The sequence below is a fragment of the Scardinius erythrophthalmus genome (assembly GCF_964197995.2).
Source record: "Scardinius erythrophthalmus genome assembly, chromosome: 20".
NCBI lineage: Eukaryota > Metazoa > Chordata > Actinopteri > Cypriniformes > Leuciscidae > Scardinius > Scardinius erythrophthalmus.
The window spans coordinates 36,831,197-36,847,848 of NC_138240.1; the positions used below are offsets into that span (position 1 = coordinate 36,831,197).

The following is a 16,652-nucleotide window of genomic DNA, read 5'->3' on the forward strand; positions in this document are numbered from 1 at the left end:
TCATGTGCTATATGGTGAGTAGATTGATCCCATCATTTTGAGGTAAATGTGTTCTAAAGTCTAAAAATCTGTGTGTAACTTTAAGGAATGTCACTACCAAACTCATTTTTTCTGCTATTGAGTATTTTTTTTGGGATGTTATTCCATAAAATTTAGTTGTTATATGTGTTCAACTGTTCTGACCAGTGATGGCTAACCATGTGCTGATTAGCATCTTCGAGCTAGGCTCAAAAGTTATCTAAAATTGTCACTACCAAAACAGTCACAACCGAAACATTTTCTTGAAGTTTCGGTTGTGACATTGTTTTGGTAGTGACAAAAGGGAACACATAATCCTTTATTTGGAGGAATAAACTACATTTTAGTACAGTTATGCAAATAATTACTACTGTAGTATGTTTTAGTAGTGTTTTAGTATGCAATATTCTGTTAAAATTCTGTAATGTGATGAGGTTACAATTACTTAAGGTTGCAGTCCATGATACTAGCTTAGGTGTAAGGTTGTTGTCAGTAATGTTAATTTCTATGATTAACTTGGCAAGGAGAATGACATAAAACACCAACATGCCTAAAAAAAATAGAAAAACTACAACAGAGAGACAGAGAGAATACAAACAAAGGTTGAGGGAAGACCCAGTGAAGTACGAGGAATACTTAAGGAAAGAAAATGAAAGAAATAAGAAACGAAGGGAAGAAGGAAAGTTGAAGAGTATCAGTGAATTATCTGACAGGGAGCAAAGACATGTCAGAAAAGCATGGAGGAAAAGACAGAAAAGACACAGGATGATGGTGAAAAGACAAAAAGAGATGGAGACATTTTGCAGGGCTTCCACACCACCTAGCACTTCCAGTGAGGGTGATCAGACACCAGTACACACACACACACACACACACACACACACACACACACACACACACAGTTCAGTGGTTCTGGAGATTTATCTGAATGAGGAAAATTATTCTGAAATTAATGTATTATGTAAACACACACACACACACACACACACACACACACACACACACACACAGAGTTCAGTGGTTCTGGAGATTTATCTGAATGACTCATAAACAAAATGTTGAAAATGTGAAAATAAAACAAAGTGGTTCTGAGTCTACATTGTAAGTTGTTGTTTTTTTAGGAAGAAAAATCTATGAGCATACCTCTTCTCACTTGCACCTCAAGACCAAAGTATAGAATAGCTCGAGGTGTTCTTATAAGATATTTACTGTCAGATGTGTGTCTGCTATATGTACTGACTGCATATGTGCATCATAGTTATTTATTTATATTAACATAAAATGTGGACAGTCTGATTCAGCCATGGCAAACTAATTATTGTGGTCACTACCAAAACATTACTGTCACTACCAAAAATGTGCAGTCACTACCGTAACATGGGATGTTTTGTCAAAAATAAAGTATATTGAATTATCAACTAAGATGTTATGATAGTGTTTGGTTCAATGCATATTAATACTAATGAATCCTTAACTTTGAAATCAGTACGATAAACTTTATGCCTTCTACAAAGAAAGATTGGGTTCAAAATACAACAAATCTCATAAATCACACTTAAAATATTATTAAAATTATAATCTTTATTGATTTAACCAGTAAAAATATTTTTTAAAAATAGAAAAAATATATATTTATAAGGTAGATGTAAACAAAATCTTAATAGGTCATTATAAGCCTTCTTAATAAATTATTTAATATTGTGTTTCGGTAGTGACAAATTTGGGGAGAAGGAAAATATTCCAGCATTTTCTGAAAATACAATATGAGAATTAACTGCACAATTACTAGAAAAGCATACCTTGGATATTATACAATTTGCATACATGCAAAATTTGTGGGAAAAAACAAAAAAATTTCAAGATGTTTCCAACTCTGACTTTGCACCAATTCTGTAGAATGGCCCATTAATGCTATCATATTTTGTGCAGGCATTAGCTTACTTCATTGTCACTGCTGAATACCTAAGTATAGTGGTATCCCACAATGTTTCCCACTGACACACCCCTAACTCTTCAAGATCAGGGTTAAAGAAAATCCTGAGCTTCCTACTCATATTCTCATCATTGTTGTGGCGTTCAACTTGTAAATACGATCTTTATGACATGACTTGAATGCACCAATAGCTCTAGCTTAATTAGGGACAATCCATACAAACACTCTTTGCTAAAATACATTACAGACTGTCACAGTAAGAAGTTATTCGTCCTGTATCAACGCTAAAGGCCTAACCACTGCAGTCAACACCTTGGAGTATCCATGCTGTTAAATAAAAGTCTGTAGACAAGGGTTAGGGTTAGGGTTAACCTTAACCCTTAATTTCTAACCCAGACCCGGTTTCACAGAGTTTAGATTAAGCCAGGATTAGGCCTTAGTGCATTTAATTAGCTTTTAAAAATGTGCCTTAGAAAAAAGAAAAAGAAACATTACTGGTGTGCATCTTGAGACAAAACAATGGCACTGACATATTTTAAGATATGTCAGTGCAAGTTGCTTTCAGGTAAAACAGCTCAAACGTGCATTTTAGTCTGGGACTACAGGCTTAAACCTTGCCTGTGAAACCCGGGGTATATGTTGCAACTTGTATAGAATTATGCCAATGTTACCAAAGTGTTGTGTTGGACAGAGGATTTACCCTAAACCAACAGGTTGTGTAACTGTGCCACACAGGGTGAAAAGCAAGTTGACATTATTAGGCATAAGAGTGTTTCTAAAGGAAAGGTCAATATTTTGTTAAAGTGCAAAAGGATCATTATGGGTCACATGAATGTAACTCTAATGTTACCATGATACCAATCCATTAGTTTTTCATGTAGGTAGGTATACAGAATTGTATATGAATAGCCTACATATGCAATGTTTGCTCTGTTTAATATATAATATGTTTGCTCTTTTAAACTGCTGTTTGGCAGAGCAGTGGTAAATATATGTTGTTATACATGGTATATATTATTTGTGTAATTTATTATTATTATTTATATGTTATTGTAAGTTTTTTTTTTTTTATCATGCACTGCAATGAAGACACCATTTAACCAATTGATTAAATATAACAGCCAGCTTACAAATACAACTAAATAAATAGCCGTGCACATTTTTTTCATATTCTTTCTTTTAAAACATGTCATCTTTTCCTGTAATTGCAATGTTACCACATTATTGGCTGTCTCTTCGAGTTGTTTTGAGCATGATTGGCTATTCAGACTGTCATCCAGGAATCTGGCCAATTGCAGCTATGCGCGCCTTTTACTGGTCAAGTTTGAAGTTTGAATATTCGTCTGTTAGAGTGAGTGTGTGTGTGTATGTGCGCGCTGCTGCTGCTCGGGAGGATCTTCAGTACTAGCCTCCTTCGGTTCTGTGGCTTTTACATTGTTTAAAACATGGATTATTTTGCATCGTACTGTTACATTTTTATTTTGAGCGAGTTGCGGGATGTAAATGGACAACGAATTTTAACAACGTAGCCTACGTGTAACGGACATATTGCAATCTGCGGAAGGTAAATAACTTTATTTTATATAAAAATACATTCTGCTACATCAAAATATAGTGTGTTAAATTGAGAAGCTAATTTTAAATGCGACTAGAGCAATATCGATATTATGTCAATGTTTCAGGCTGCATGTGTAACGTTAGGCTAAATATTGTCAGCTAAGTTAGTTTTTGATAAAAATAAATATAAATAAACCTCAGCATAGTCTGAGCTTTACAATGAGTGAACTGAGGACATTGTGTCTTTATACAGAGAGGAACTCGAACCACACTATGAAAACTAGGCTTTTGAATGATCGCGGGATATCGGCCTAAAGTTACCGTCAAAATGATGAGTCATCATCATAATATGTTTTTGAGCTGGTGAGTAAAAATTTGCAAGCTTTTTATGTCTCTTTTAGTAAGTAAATACAAATAGCTAATAATAATGCTGTATGTGTGTGTTTCCCATTATCCAGGAATTTTGGGAATAAATTATCCAGCCACATGATCTTCAGTTGCGGTGAGTATTGTCATAGTAAAATACACGTGAAATAGAGGCAGAACATGTAAACTCTGCTCAAAGGCACACTGGTCCAAACCCTCCAGTCAAAATTGTACCTGTCTTCTTGATATGAGTTTACGGGCCTAGCTGACCCAAACATAAATGTCCTTTCAAAATGAAATTATTTTCAAACCTGTATGACTTCTGTGAAACACAAGAATGTTGGGAATAAAACAACATTGGAACCCATTTTATGGAAACAAATGTTCCCAATGTTTCATGATAACAAAAGAAGAACATTCTACTTGCAACATTTTGAGCATATTTTGGGAATGTTATTAAAGTTAAAGTTGTACAATGATCTCAATATAACATTGTCCCAATGTTTCATGATAACAAAAGAAGAACATTCTCTCTGTCACGTTAGGGAAATGTTTTGAGGATATCATTGAGAGATGAGATGTTGAATGTTCTTCATAAAACGTTCTTCTAATGTGACAAGTTAACACAATTAGAACATTTTACTTGCAACATTTTGAAAAAATAAAATAAAATAAACCTCAGCATAGGAGCTTTACAATGAGGGAACTGAGAACATTGTGTCTTTATACATAACATAAATGTCCTTTCAAAATGAAATTATTTTCAAACCTGTATGACTTACTTCTATGAAACACAAGAATGTTGGGAATTAAACAACATTGGAACCCATTTTATGAAAAAAACAAAACAAAACAGTGAAGTCATTTCTCAAGATATCTTAATTAAGGTTATACAAAATAAATTCATACAGTTTTGGAACAACATGGAGTACCGGTAAATAACGAGAGAGAGTCTATTTTTTGGATGAGCTGTTCTTTTTAGGACATGTTCCCAGGGTCCTTTGCTAAATTAACCATGGTTTTTATTATAGTAAAGTGTAGAAACAATATTTTTATGGTGGATTGATTACAATAATTTATTACCATTTAGTTAGTGTAGCAAAACCATGGTTAATGTTAGTAAGGGTTCTCCAGATTTATATAGCCTAACACTTAAGGAAAACATAAAAAATGGTCCTATGTCACCCAGATCAATAGTCTGTTAACACACATTAACACACTTTTTACATTTTCTTAAGATCAAGCATTGGACCAATGTTTACGGAGCAGAACAGGCACCAACAGAGAAACAAGTCCATCACTAGTAAGTATCCACTGCATTTTATAAAACCGTAGTCAATTTTAAACGCACAATGCACTCCAAAATAAAAATGATCTATTTTTTTCTCCTTCGTGCCAGATTTATATCTGTCCCAGATTTATATCTGACTTTCTTTCCACAGAGATTTTTAGAAAAATTATCATTAAAGAGAATCATATAAAGAGAAATGTGGGAGGAGCTTGAATTTATTGCCTAGCCCTGTTTGTTTGAACCGCGAGAGCCGTCAAAGCTTATGCTACTCCTATGTCATGCACCGACAAGAGCCTTTTATAGTCAACACGTCGGACGCAAGCAACTTGCAGTTTTGCCCCCACCAACAACGCATAGTATTGCATACAACGGTGCGTCGCGTATCAAAAACTGGGACGACACATTTTTCTACTCATAGACGCATATGGCGGCCGAAGTGTAGTGATGCGTAGCCTTGCAGGCGCATATGCGTATCGATGCGTTGACTAACTCTTTGGGCGTAATTTGACTTGCATATGGCTGTCTGCTGGAAGCTAGTTATTTAAGTCGATAAAATTATAAATATGGTAGGGCTGGGGGAATTAACACGTTAATCTTCGCGATTAATTTGAGATGCTTAACGAGTTTATAAAAAAAATGCAATTAACGCAGCACTTTTTTTGCCTCATTTTAATGACTTCCTGTTGCGGAAAAGGCTGCAAAATATACCGTCCCGCCCCTCCGTGTTTGGCGATCAGGTTTTATGGTGCGTTCAAGTCATCTCGTATAGATCGTATTTACGAGTTGAACGCACTTGAACGCCACCACAATGTCGTAAATACCAGTGGGGAGCTCGGGATTTTCTCTAAGCTGCGATCTTTACGAGTTGGGGGCGTGTCAGTGATTAACATGGCGGAATACACAATACGTAAAGGTATTTAGCTGTGATATTGTCAGGCTTTTCTATTAACAGCTAATCGCCAACACAGAATATGATAGTATTATAATATAACAATGCAACATGTAACGATGTGTTGGCAGTGGCTTCATAAATTAATTAAAAACATAAAAATACAAAGTACACCTGATGCACATTTCTTTGTTCTTCATTTTCTAGAACAAGAGTTTAAGAACCTTACTGTATTTTTGTGTAATTAATTAAGAGAAAGTACTCCGCCATTTTGCTCCGACGAAAGTGACTTGAACGCACATGCCGTTATAAGCACGACTTCCCACCTCGTACGTACGAACTTCCCAGGAGGACTTGAACGCACCATTATTCTCGCGCAGCTTTCATGACCGGGTCTTTTCCGCTCCGCGCTCTCCATTCCGTGTGTGTGTGTCGGCGCACTGACACACACACACAACACTGAGCAAACATTGAGCTCTTTGCTCAATGTTCTGCTCCGTGTTTGCGCTGCGCGTTCTGCTCTGTCGTTAACGGCCCAAACGCTCCAATCATGTACCGATCACGCACTGGAAAAGCAAAGTCAAATAAAGTGAAATTTCTCAGTAGTAGACTTCTGTGAAATAGCCCTACTGAGCTGGTATAGTCATGCTGACAACAATGGTAAAATTACCTGCTCTGATCACATGCTCTTGTAATAATAGCTTTGTAGGACTATGTTTTATTTTGATAATTAGAAAAAAATATATAATAATAAATTGTTAAATTTATTATGTTGATTGATTATTGAAAATAATAATACATTGATATATTGATGTTTAATATTATTTTAATACAAGGCTATTTTCTGTTCCTTTTTTTCCTTTTTGTTGTTTAATTAGGTTATTCTAAGTTTAAATATTGATGATTACAAGCTTGGGGGAAATGGAATTAATTGCATGTAATTACAGCAAATTGTGTAAATAATCAGTTACTTTTTTTAATCGATTCCCAGCCCTAAAATATAAAATATGGATATGTTTCTTACACAAACGCATCACTTCGCTTCACCTTTCGCCTTTATTAACCTGCCAGAGCCGTGTGGAGTACTTTTATCATGGATGGATGCATTTTTATGGACTTGTCAAAAAAATCCCACAGGGAGCTACAGAATAAGAAATCTTTGAAGTCCACTTTTTTACTGTCTGTTTCCATCAGTAAAATTACAGTTGTTTTTTTCTCTCAGAATTGTGAGGCAAGAACACACAATTGCAAGAAAATATCAGAATTGTGAGCTGTCTTTTTTACTCCCCTCAGAATTCACCCTTCGAGGGAGTTTGATTGACAGGTATTTTTTACATTTTTATTTTACCAAAAATATTTTTTTCTAAAAAAATTACACAAATTAAACGTTGAGACTTTGTTTCAACTTTCATATCAAAAGTCACCTGCTCTGTCTTGTCTCTGCGTTTAAACGTTTCAGCGTTTTTTTTTTTCATTGCGTGACAACATGATGTGTGGCGTGAGAGCGCCATGGCTTGTTGGACATAGCAACAGTAACTAAAGGGGGCGGGTCTTTGCAAATTGCATTAACCATGGCTGCCTGTTAATTATCACTGGACTACTTCGCTCTCGCATCTCCCAAAAGTAATTTTTTGTTTTGTTTTCTTGATTCCATTTGAATGGTTTAATTAAATTGCTATAACCAATTATTTAAAATGTAATGATTTAAGCAAAACGTTCTTCAAAGGTTAAACCAAACTTTTATTTGACGGATTGCCGTGTAGACCTTTGAGTTTCTCTGTGTTTTATGATATGATGATAGTTTTTCTCAAATGAAGCTAAAATGCTGCTGAAGTGACTCTCAGAGCGGCTGTATTGATGAAGTGCATTAATGTTCTCATATAGAAACGACAGCAAAAAAAAATAAGCCAGAATTGCTTTTTTTTCTCAGGTTTTACTAATTTATCCTGTGATTCTGACTTTCAAACGGCCAATTGCGAGTTTATATCTCGCACTTCTGAGAAAAAAAAGTTTGAATTGTGATTCGCAATTACCTTTTTTAAAAATTGTATTCCATGGCGGAAACAAGCTTTCATATGCACAGACAGTAGCTCACATTTAACATGCAGATTGTGCGCACACAGAAACCTACTGGAGCACAAAAAGTTAGTGTCAACACTGTCCTGTGATTTCTCAATAAGAAACAGAAGTTATAGCATATTTTTCTTTCTGCTTTTGAAGTAACTAAAACTTACAGCTTAGCTAATAGCAAAGAGACGATTCACAGGTATGATTAAATCACACTAGAAATTGTTCTATCTCAAATGCAGTACTACTTTATCTGTATCTGATTTAAAACAAGCAGAAATCTGTAAGAAATGTAACAATCCATAGACAATATAACTGATGAAAATGAGCTGTTACATCAGAGCAAAAGCATCGTGGGCAGTGCTGTGACATGCTGCAGCTGTGCTCAAGGCTACCTGAGTTCGAGGTTCACACTTCTCAAGCCAAGTTTGTAGTTTGTTAAAATAATTTAGCCTCTAGTTGTGTTATTGAAGGGATACTCCACTTTTTTTGGAAATAGGCTCATTTTACAACTCCCCCAGAGTTAAACAGTTGAGTTTTACCGTTTTCGAATCCATTCAGCCGAGTTTCTGATATTTGGAAGAATATCAGTATTGAGACAGTTTCTGGTCTCATTGACTTCCATAGTAGGAAAAAATATATACTATGGAAGTCAATGAGACCAGAAACTGTCTGGTTACTGACATTCTTCTAAATATCAGAAACTCGGCTGAATGGATTAAAAAACGGTAAAACTCAACTGTTTAACTCTGGGGGAGTTATAAAATGAGCCTATTTCCAAAAAAAGTGGAGTATCCCTTTAACATGTATATAATGGATTAAGTATATGTTTTAAATTACAGAAACAAAATAGATACTCATAAGGTATCATATTTATACTTTTAAATAAACTAATCTAATTTTCTGATTAATAATTAGGCTGGCTAATTTTGAAAGTTTTCAAAGTCAATATTGCTTGTGATCTTAATATGTAATATGTATTTGTATTATTTTTGTTTACACTGTTGCATGATCTTCTTTTATAGGCTATGAGGAAAAACTCTACCATGCACACAGAGAATGGAGCTCAATTCTGCTAACTGGGATAGCAGCTGAAAAAGAAGAAGAGAAGAACAGTAGAACACCTATTAATGCAGATGACTTTATTCTTTTTCTGCAAGAACCAAGACAACCAAAGACTGATGATGAGCGCTCTGAGCAAACAGCAGTCAAGACGTGTGATTGCACATTGGACTTTACTGAGTTCTTCATTTAATGTTGGGCATCTACTGTACGCAGAACTTCTAATCATTTATGTGAATGCCATTCATAAACCTGTTGGATTTTTGTTTTATTTTAGAGATTAATAAAATTTTATGTTTTAACAATGTTATAGCTAAGCATTTTTTATGTTTAAGAGAACATTTTGGGAACAAAAATAAAACTTCCCACTAAAAAATTTATAAGAATGTTAAGTAGTATTTTTAAGAGTATTTTTAGAGAATGTTATCCTAACTTTTAGAAGAACGTTCTAAGAATAAAAATAAAACTTCCTGCTAAAAACTTTATAAGAATAAAGGGATAATGTTCTAAAAATGTTATGATTAAACATTTATAGAAGGTCATCATCACAAAACATTTTTAGAGTGTTCTTAGAGAATGTTATCCTACCTTTTAGGAGAAATAATGTTCTAACAATATTATTATTAAACATTTTTATAATGTTGTAAAAAAAAATGTTATATGAACTTTTAAAAGAACATTCTGGGAACAAAAATAAAAACACCCCCTGAACACTTTCTAAGAACGTTAGAGAATAATGTTGTAAGAATGGTACACCTAAACATTTTAATAATGTTTTTAAATAATGTTATCCGAACATTTAAAAGAACATTCTGGGAACAAAAATAAAACTATCCGCTTACAACATTATAAGAACGTTAGAGAATAATGTTATAAGAATGTTATTACTAAACATTTTAATAATGTTTTTAGAAAATGTTCTCTAAACATTTAAAAAAACATTCTGGGAACACAAATAAAACTACCCGCTGAAAACGTTCTATGAACATTAGAGAATAATGTTATAAGAACGTTATTACTAAACATTTTAATAATGTTTTTAAAAAAATGTTATCCGAACATTTATAAGAACATTCTGGGAACAAAAATAAAACTACACGCTAAAAACATTATAAGAACGTCAGAGAATAATGTTATAAAAATGTTACTACTAAACATTTTAATAATGTTTTTAGAAAATGTTCTCTAAACATTTAAAAAAACATTCTGGGAACACAAATAAAACTACCCGCTGAAAACGTTCTGAGAAAATTAGAGAATAATGTTAAAAGAATGTTACTACTAAACATTTTAATAATGTTTTTAAAGAATGTTCTCCAAACTTTTAAAAGAACATTCTGAGAACAAAACTAAAACTAGCCGCTGAAAACATTTATAGAACAATACATGCTAATGTTCTTAGAACATTTTTAGAACAAAAAATTTCTAGCTGGGCTGCCGTTCAGAGTCTGGAAGAAGATGCAGGACATCGTCCAAAACAGTGAGTCTGACAGCAGGAGATCTGAGCTGGACATGATGGATGGGTGGAGAGTTAGAGGTTCTTCATGACAGAGATAGATAGATAGATAGATAGATAGATAGATAGATAGATAGATAGCATTGTGCTACTAATTCTAACCATCTAACAAACACCAAACTGTTCTAATACAATTACCATGTTGCTTGCATGTTTTAGCAAGATGCTAACATAATGCTAGCATTATTAACATGTTGTTAGCATTGTGCTAACATGATTAGCATGCTTCTGTGTTTTAGTTAGCATTTTTCATGTTTTAAAACTTAACTAATTGCTATTAGCATGTAGCTATTCACTGCTAGCATTTGTAGCAAGTTCTGTTTGCTAGCATTAGTCAAAGGAGCCAACCACCATGTCTCTATGATGTTCTGGTGCAGAGATATAGGTCTTGCTGAACAGTTGCTAGGGTACTCTGTTTAGTTGCTAGGGAGTGGCTTGGCAGCTCCAAATGATGTTACTTCAAAGGCTGCTTACCAGTATGAATGATATAAACCAACCGCAACTCCTCTATGACATTCAAATTACAAAATATCCCTCTTTGGATTTGGGTTGCTAGGGTGCTCGACAATGGTTGCTAGGGCATGGCTAGGAAGTGTTGAAGGTGATTCGTGTTTTGTAAGTCAAACACAACAGACAGTCATAATAAACTAATTTAAAACAAAACACAGACTGTAAGAGCCAACAAAATGAAGATGATCAGATGCTGAAGATCAGACACACACTTACAGTTCTTCATCTACAGCATAAATCTCAACAGATCTCAGTGATTTATTGTTATTTAACTTTCCCAAAGTATCAGTTTCTCTTGATGGACACAAATGTCTGAATCTCATATTTAATGTTTGTAGTTGATGCCGTTAAACGCTGATGATAAAAACGAGTGTGAAACTAATAACAGCACTGACAGTGATCAGAGGAAAATGTGTTTGATCAACAGGACGAGTGTCATAATTCATAATAATCTGTGTTGGGTTCACTCTTGATCATTATATGAAGATCAGAATAAAAGCATCTGTTGATTGTGTCTCATCAGCTCCTGTGATTCTGGATCCAAACACTGCAGATCCACGTCTCGTCCTGTCTGATGATCTGACCAGTGTGAGATGGAGCTGGAATTTGAGATTTGACGATTATTTCTGTGTTCTGGGTTCAGAGGGTTTAAACTCAGGAACACACTGCTGGGATGTGGAGGTTAAAGAGAGTTCAGACTGGACTCTTGGAGTAACTACAGCATCAAACCAGAGGAAGGGAGATGATTTCTTCGACACTGATGTCTGGAGTGTGGAGTATGATCAGGACGAAGATGATGATGAAGAGGACGGACTGTATTTTAGTTCTGGTTTTCGTGTTGAACAGAAGCTTGATCGTGTGAGAGTGAATCTGGACTATGACGGAGGAACTGTGTCGTTCTCTGATCCTGTAACTAACACACATCTACACACATTCACAACCACCTTCACTCACACACTCTTTCCATTCTTCCGGTGTTCTTCTGGCTCTCTGAGGATCTTACCGGTCAATAGTCAGTAAACGTCACTCCTGTAGATCTGGATCTTCCTGCTTTCATCATGTTTCCAATATTTAATCCACATCACATGAGTAAGAGTGCTGTTGATCTGAATATCAGTACGGTGGCTGTGATTGGGCCGTGATGATCACATGACTGATATCCAGCACTACAGCAACACTCAGACCAATAAACAAGAAGTTTTCATTTATATTCCACTTCACACAATTAGACCGATTAGAGACCGTTTTAGCATTCATGTTTTCAGGATAATTGACATTTACCCGATTATTTCAGTCAATGTGTGTTTATTAATTTCTAACTTTTTTGCATTATAATTATATATAGTTATTATATATCATATTTTTTTCTTGTATTACATCAAATCACTGAAGCAGTAAATTCTGCACATTCTCAGTGTTTGTTCAACATGAGTCTAAATGAATAATTATTTCAGTTATAGAGGAGAAATGATCATTTGTTAAATGGAATAAATGATGTAAAAGGTTCTTGCTGATAATCTTGTGTTTTAAATAAATAAATAATATGTGATTATGTGTTTTAATGCTCAGAGTGAAAGATTAAATGTTTGGGATGATAATTAGGGTTTAAGTCGTGGAAACAATACTTTACAGACGTAACATGTTTATTTGACCTTTCTTTCTGCCTTTATTGGAAACTCCTTCAGTCTTCCTTCGTTTGACAGACGCACATCTGTAGTTTTGACGAGCGGCAGAGATTTTCAAGACGTTGTTTTCCTCATGCATTTGAAACAACGTTATTATATATTATTAAATTGTATACAATTATTTTTATGATTTTTTTGTACTTCATTATAAAGACTATTTAGATCAATACTTGATCCAGCAATATTCAGAAACGGGTGCAGCTATTAGGCTATTTTTATGTTGAACTTAAATTAAATTAATATTATGAACCTTTTTAACGGTGCTTTAACAGAATCAACAAATACAGCTTCTGTCATGTGACACCATATTTATTTGCTTTAAAACCCTCTTTCTCAACAAAAAGTGTTTCCAAACTAGTTTTTCGCAACATTTGAAGTTAAATGGAAAAAGATTTGATGAACGATAATCAAAAAATTATCGATTTATCATTTCCATGTCGGTAAACATTTTGATGCACTAAACCTTTTTTTTTGCAAACAATCTTTTCTGGAAACATAAATCTAATATTCGATGTAAATCCACTTTGACACTTTAGTTGACTTACCAGATACAATAATTATTCCATCTATGTATTTTTTCTAACATATTGTCTTAAATTAGCTATATGGCAGTTTGTTTTGTGAAGTATTTCTGTATTCCAGTATTATAATTTCTAAAAAATATTACATGATTTATTTATTACAGTGTTTACTTGGTCATGGGCCATTGAAACCACAGTTGATATTGTTGTGTAATCACATCAAATTAAATGAGAGCACACAGAGTAGCGAACAGGTCTCTTTACTTTTCATTCTCCATAAGCACAACAACCTCTTCCTCTTCACCTTCCTACTTTCATATCTAGAACAATATCCCCATCTAGTGGACATTTATCAATTAGCAACGTAATAAGAGAACACAACATCTCCCCCTGACTTAATTTGTTTCCATCTGCAGTTACAATGAACATTGCTAAACAATATATTCAGTTGTTTTGTTTTCTTACCGGATTTCTTTACTTATATTAGAGAACACAGAACAATGTCTAACAATGTCTCTTGACAAAACACATATAGCATGAATAGTTACATGAACATCCTTTCAGTTCAAAACCACAACTTTCCTGAACTAAACTTCTGGGTTTTCCTTTTCCTTCTTTTCCCATTACTTTCTTCTTTGCCTACTATGGCAGTTTAAGTTACATAGTCCTTCAGCCATACTGGCTTCCTTCTACAACGTCCCTCCAATTGGTTGTTACCACTTCCAGGTGATGCAGTAGGAGTTGACTGTTCAGAGTGTTCAGGAACCTGAGTAAATTCTGTGTGCAATGGTGCCAAATGAGATACATCCCAAGTTCGTCCATCACTCAGTTCAAAACTATGTGTCCCCTTCTTTCTAACAATCTGCATAGGGTTGCTGAATTTTGATTTCCCTTTTCTCACATGCACAGGTTTTCTCACCCGTACAAAGTCGCCTTCCTTGAGCCCCGGAGTCTTTGCTTTGCGCTTTGTATCCAGGTATGCTTTCATTTTCCTCTGGTTTCGCATCACGTTTGTTTTCAGCTTTTTTATAGCAGGATTCACATTGCACTTTGGAAAAATTGTCAATTTTGTTCTCATTTTCCTTACAAACATCAGCTCAAAAGGAGAAATTCCTGTTGTGGCGTGAGGTGTGGCTCGGTAAGTTTGCAGAAAATCTGCAATGAACGATGTCCAAGGGGCTCTCTCCCTTTCTGCAGTCAGAATAGCCTCCTTCAGTACCTTATTCCAGCGCTCCACAGCTCCATTTCCTTCCGGGTGATATATAGAAGTACGGATGTGCTTTACATCTCTTTCTTGTAGAAATAGTTTGAACTCCGTTGACAGGAACTGAGGCCCATTGACAGTAACAATCTCCAGAGGATTCCCTTTTTGGCTGAACACTGACCTCAGAAAACAATAATGGTAGATGCAGTCACATGAGGTGCAAAAGCTTCCTCTGGCCATTTTGAATGGTAGTCAATCAGTGTGATAGCGTATCTACAACTAACAGGACCAATGTCGAAAGGACCCACCACGTCAATGCCCAGTTTCTGCCACAGACCTACTGGATAGTCAACTGGGGTAAGTGGTGCATGTGTGGTTCTAGCAGTTTTATCATTGAGTTGGCAGGTGACGCAGGTTGCAATTGTGGACTGTACCTGCGAATCAATCTTAGGCCACCAGTATAGCTCCCTAAGCCGTTGCTTGGTTCTCACAATGCCTTGATGGCCATCATGAGCGAGGGTGACCAGACGTGAACGTAAACTAAGTGGCACAATCAGTCTGTGTGGTCCTCTTAGCACATACGAGTGCAAAATAGACAGTTCATCTCGTATTGGAAAGTACCTGGACATGTCAGGATGTAGGGCTTTAGATGTAGCGGGCCAGCCATACTCAATGTATTGATGAAGTTTGGCAAGCTCAGGACATGAGGAGCTTTCAGCAGCAAACTCGGCCACAGGAACAGCTGACAGGAGTGTAGTGATAGCAGCAACAGTTTCGGGTTCAGAATCAAAGTCAGAATTAATTTAATTTGGCAATGGAAGACGCGAAAGGCAATCCGCTACCTGGTTGTCAACCCCCCATCTGTACTGCATAGTATAGTTAAAGCAGAGCAGTCTGGCAGACCATCGTGCTGCTCTCAGTACAGCTCGTCCCATACCTTTAGTAGTCAAAAGGGTGGTTAGGGCTTGGCGATCTGATCTTAATTTGAAGTGTTTGCCCCACAGGTATGTTCTCCAACGCTCAATGACCCAGACACAAGCAAGGGCTTCTTTTTCAACAACAGAATATTTCCTTTCTGCCGATGTCAAGGTTCTGGATGCGAAAGCCACGGTCCTTTCTGACTTATCTGGATGAAGCCGAGTCAGGATGCCACCTATGCCGTAGTCTGAGGCCTCTGTTGTAACAATTGTGGGCAAAGCAGGATCAAATAAAGCCAATGCAGAGCTCTGTGTAATCAGATCTTTTACTTCCTGGAAACTTTTGTGTGCTTCATTAGTTTAGAAAATTTGAATTTCCTCTAACGACATCTCTCATAGGCTCCACAACAGCTGCGTAGTTAGGAATGAATTTAGCATACCAAGCGGTGAGGCCTAGAAATGATCTTAGTGTGGGCGCATCCGAAGGTGGTGGAGCATTACGTATTGCTTCCAAGTGGCTGTGATCTGGCATCAGTCCCTCTTTGGAGATGGTATGTCCCAGAAATGTGAGCTTCTCCTGGTGACATGTACATTTCTTCTCAGTTAGATGCAGACCTGCTTCTTGTAGTTTGTGCAGCACTATTTTTAGGTGAGCATCATGGCTAGTAACAGAGTCACCAAACACAATTATGTTATCCGGATAACACTGGACGCCTGTAACACCCCTGAGAATAGTAGACATCAGTTTTTGAAACGCTGCTGGGGCTGATGCTAATCCGTAGCAATCTCGCCTAAAACGAAACAAACCATCATGTGTTATAAAAGCAGTGAGGTCCCTAATGTCCTCATGTAGTGGTACCTGATAGTAAGCATTTGCCAGGTCGATTGTAGAAAACATCACAGCACCTCTCAACTGTGAAAAGAGTTCTTCAGTGTGTGGAATGGGGTAGCTGTCCACAACGATTGCTTTGTTGGGTTCCCTAAGATCCACACACATTCTGATGTCTCCATATTTCTTTTGAATAACTACGATGGGCGAAACCCAAGGCGAAGCATCCACTCTTTCAATAATATCCGCTGCTAGTAGGCGGTTCAGCTCTGCAGACACAGCATCCC

General features: G+C 36.0%; 1 protein-coding gene and 1 long non-coding RNA gene across 3 annotated transcripts in view; both read left to right on the forward strand.

The window, feature by feature from the left end:
* LOC308680506 (E3 ubiquitin-protein ligase TRIM35-like) overlaps positions 1-16,652 on the forward strand; it is a gene marked incomplete at its 3' end in the record, with an annotated part of 104,440 nt that overhangs the window by 7,309 nt on the left and 80,479 nt on the right. The window contains exons 6-7 of one of the 2 annotated variants that reach the window (XM_081348642.1): positions 10,613-10,663; positions 11,733-12,229. The exons of the other annotated variant lie outside the window; for it this stretch is intronic. Coding sequence (XP_081204768.1) covers positions 10,613-10,663; positions 11,733-12,229 — 548 coding nt within the window. Of the gene's footprint in view, positions 1-10,612; positions 10,664-11,732; positions 12,230-16,652 lie in introns of those variants that run through there. 2 annotated transcript variants of the gene reach the window in all.
* LOC308680510 lies at positions 3,300-9,483 on the forward strand. Its single transcript, XR_014028923.1, has 5 exons — positions 3,300-3,515; positions 3,762-3,871; positions 3,967-4,010; positions 5,113-5,177; positions 9,147-9,483. It is a non-coding gene; the product is annotated as an uncharacterized lncRNA (long non-coding RNA).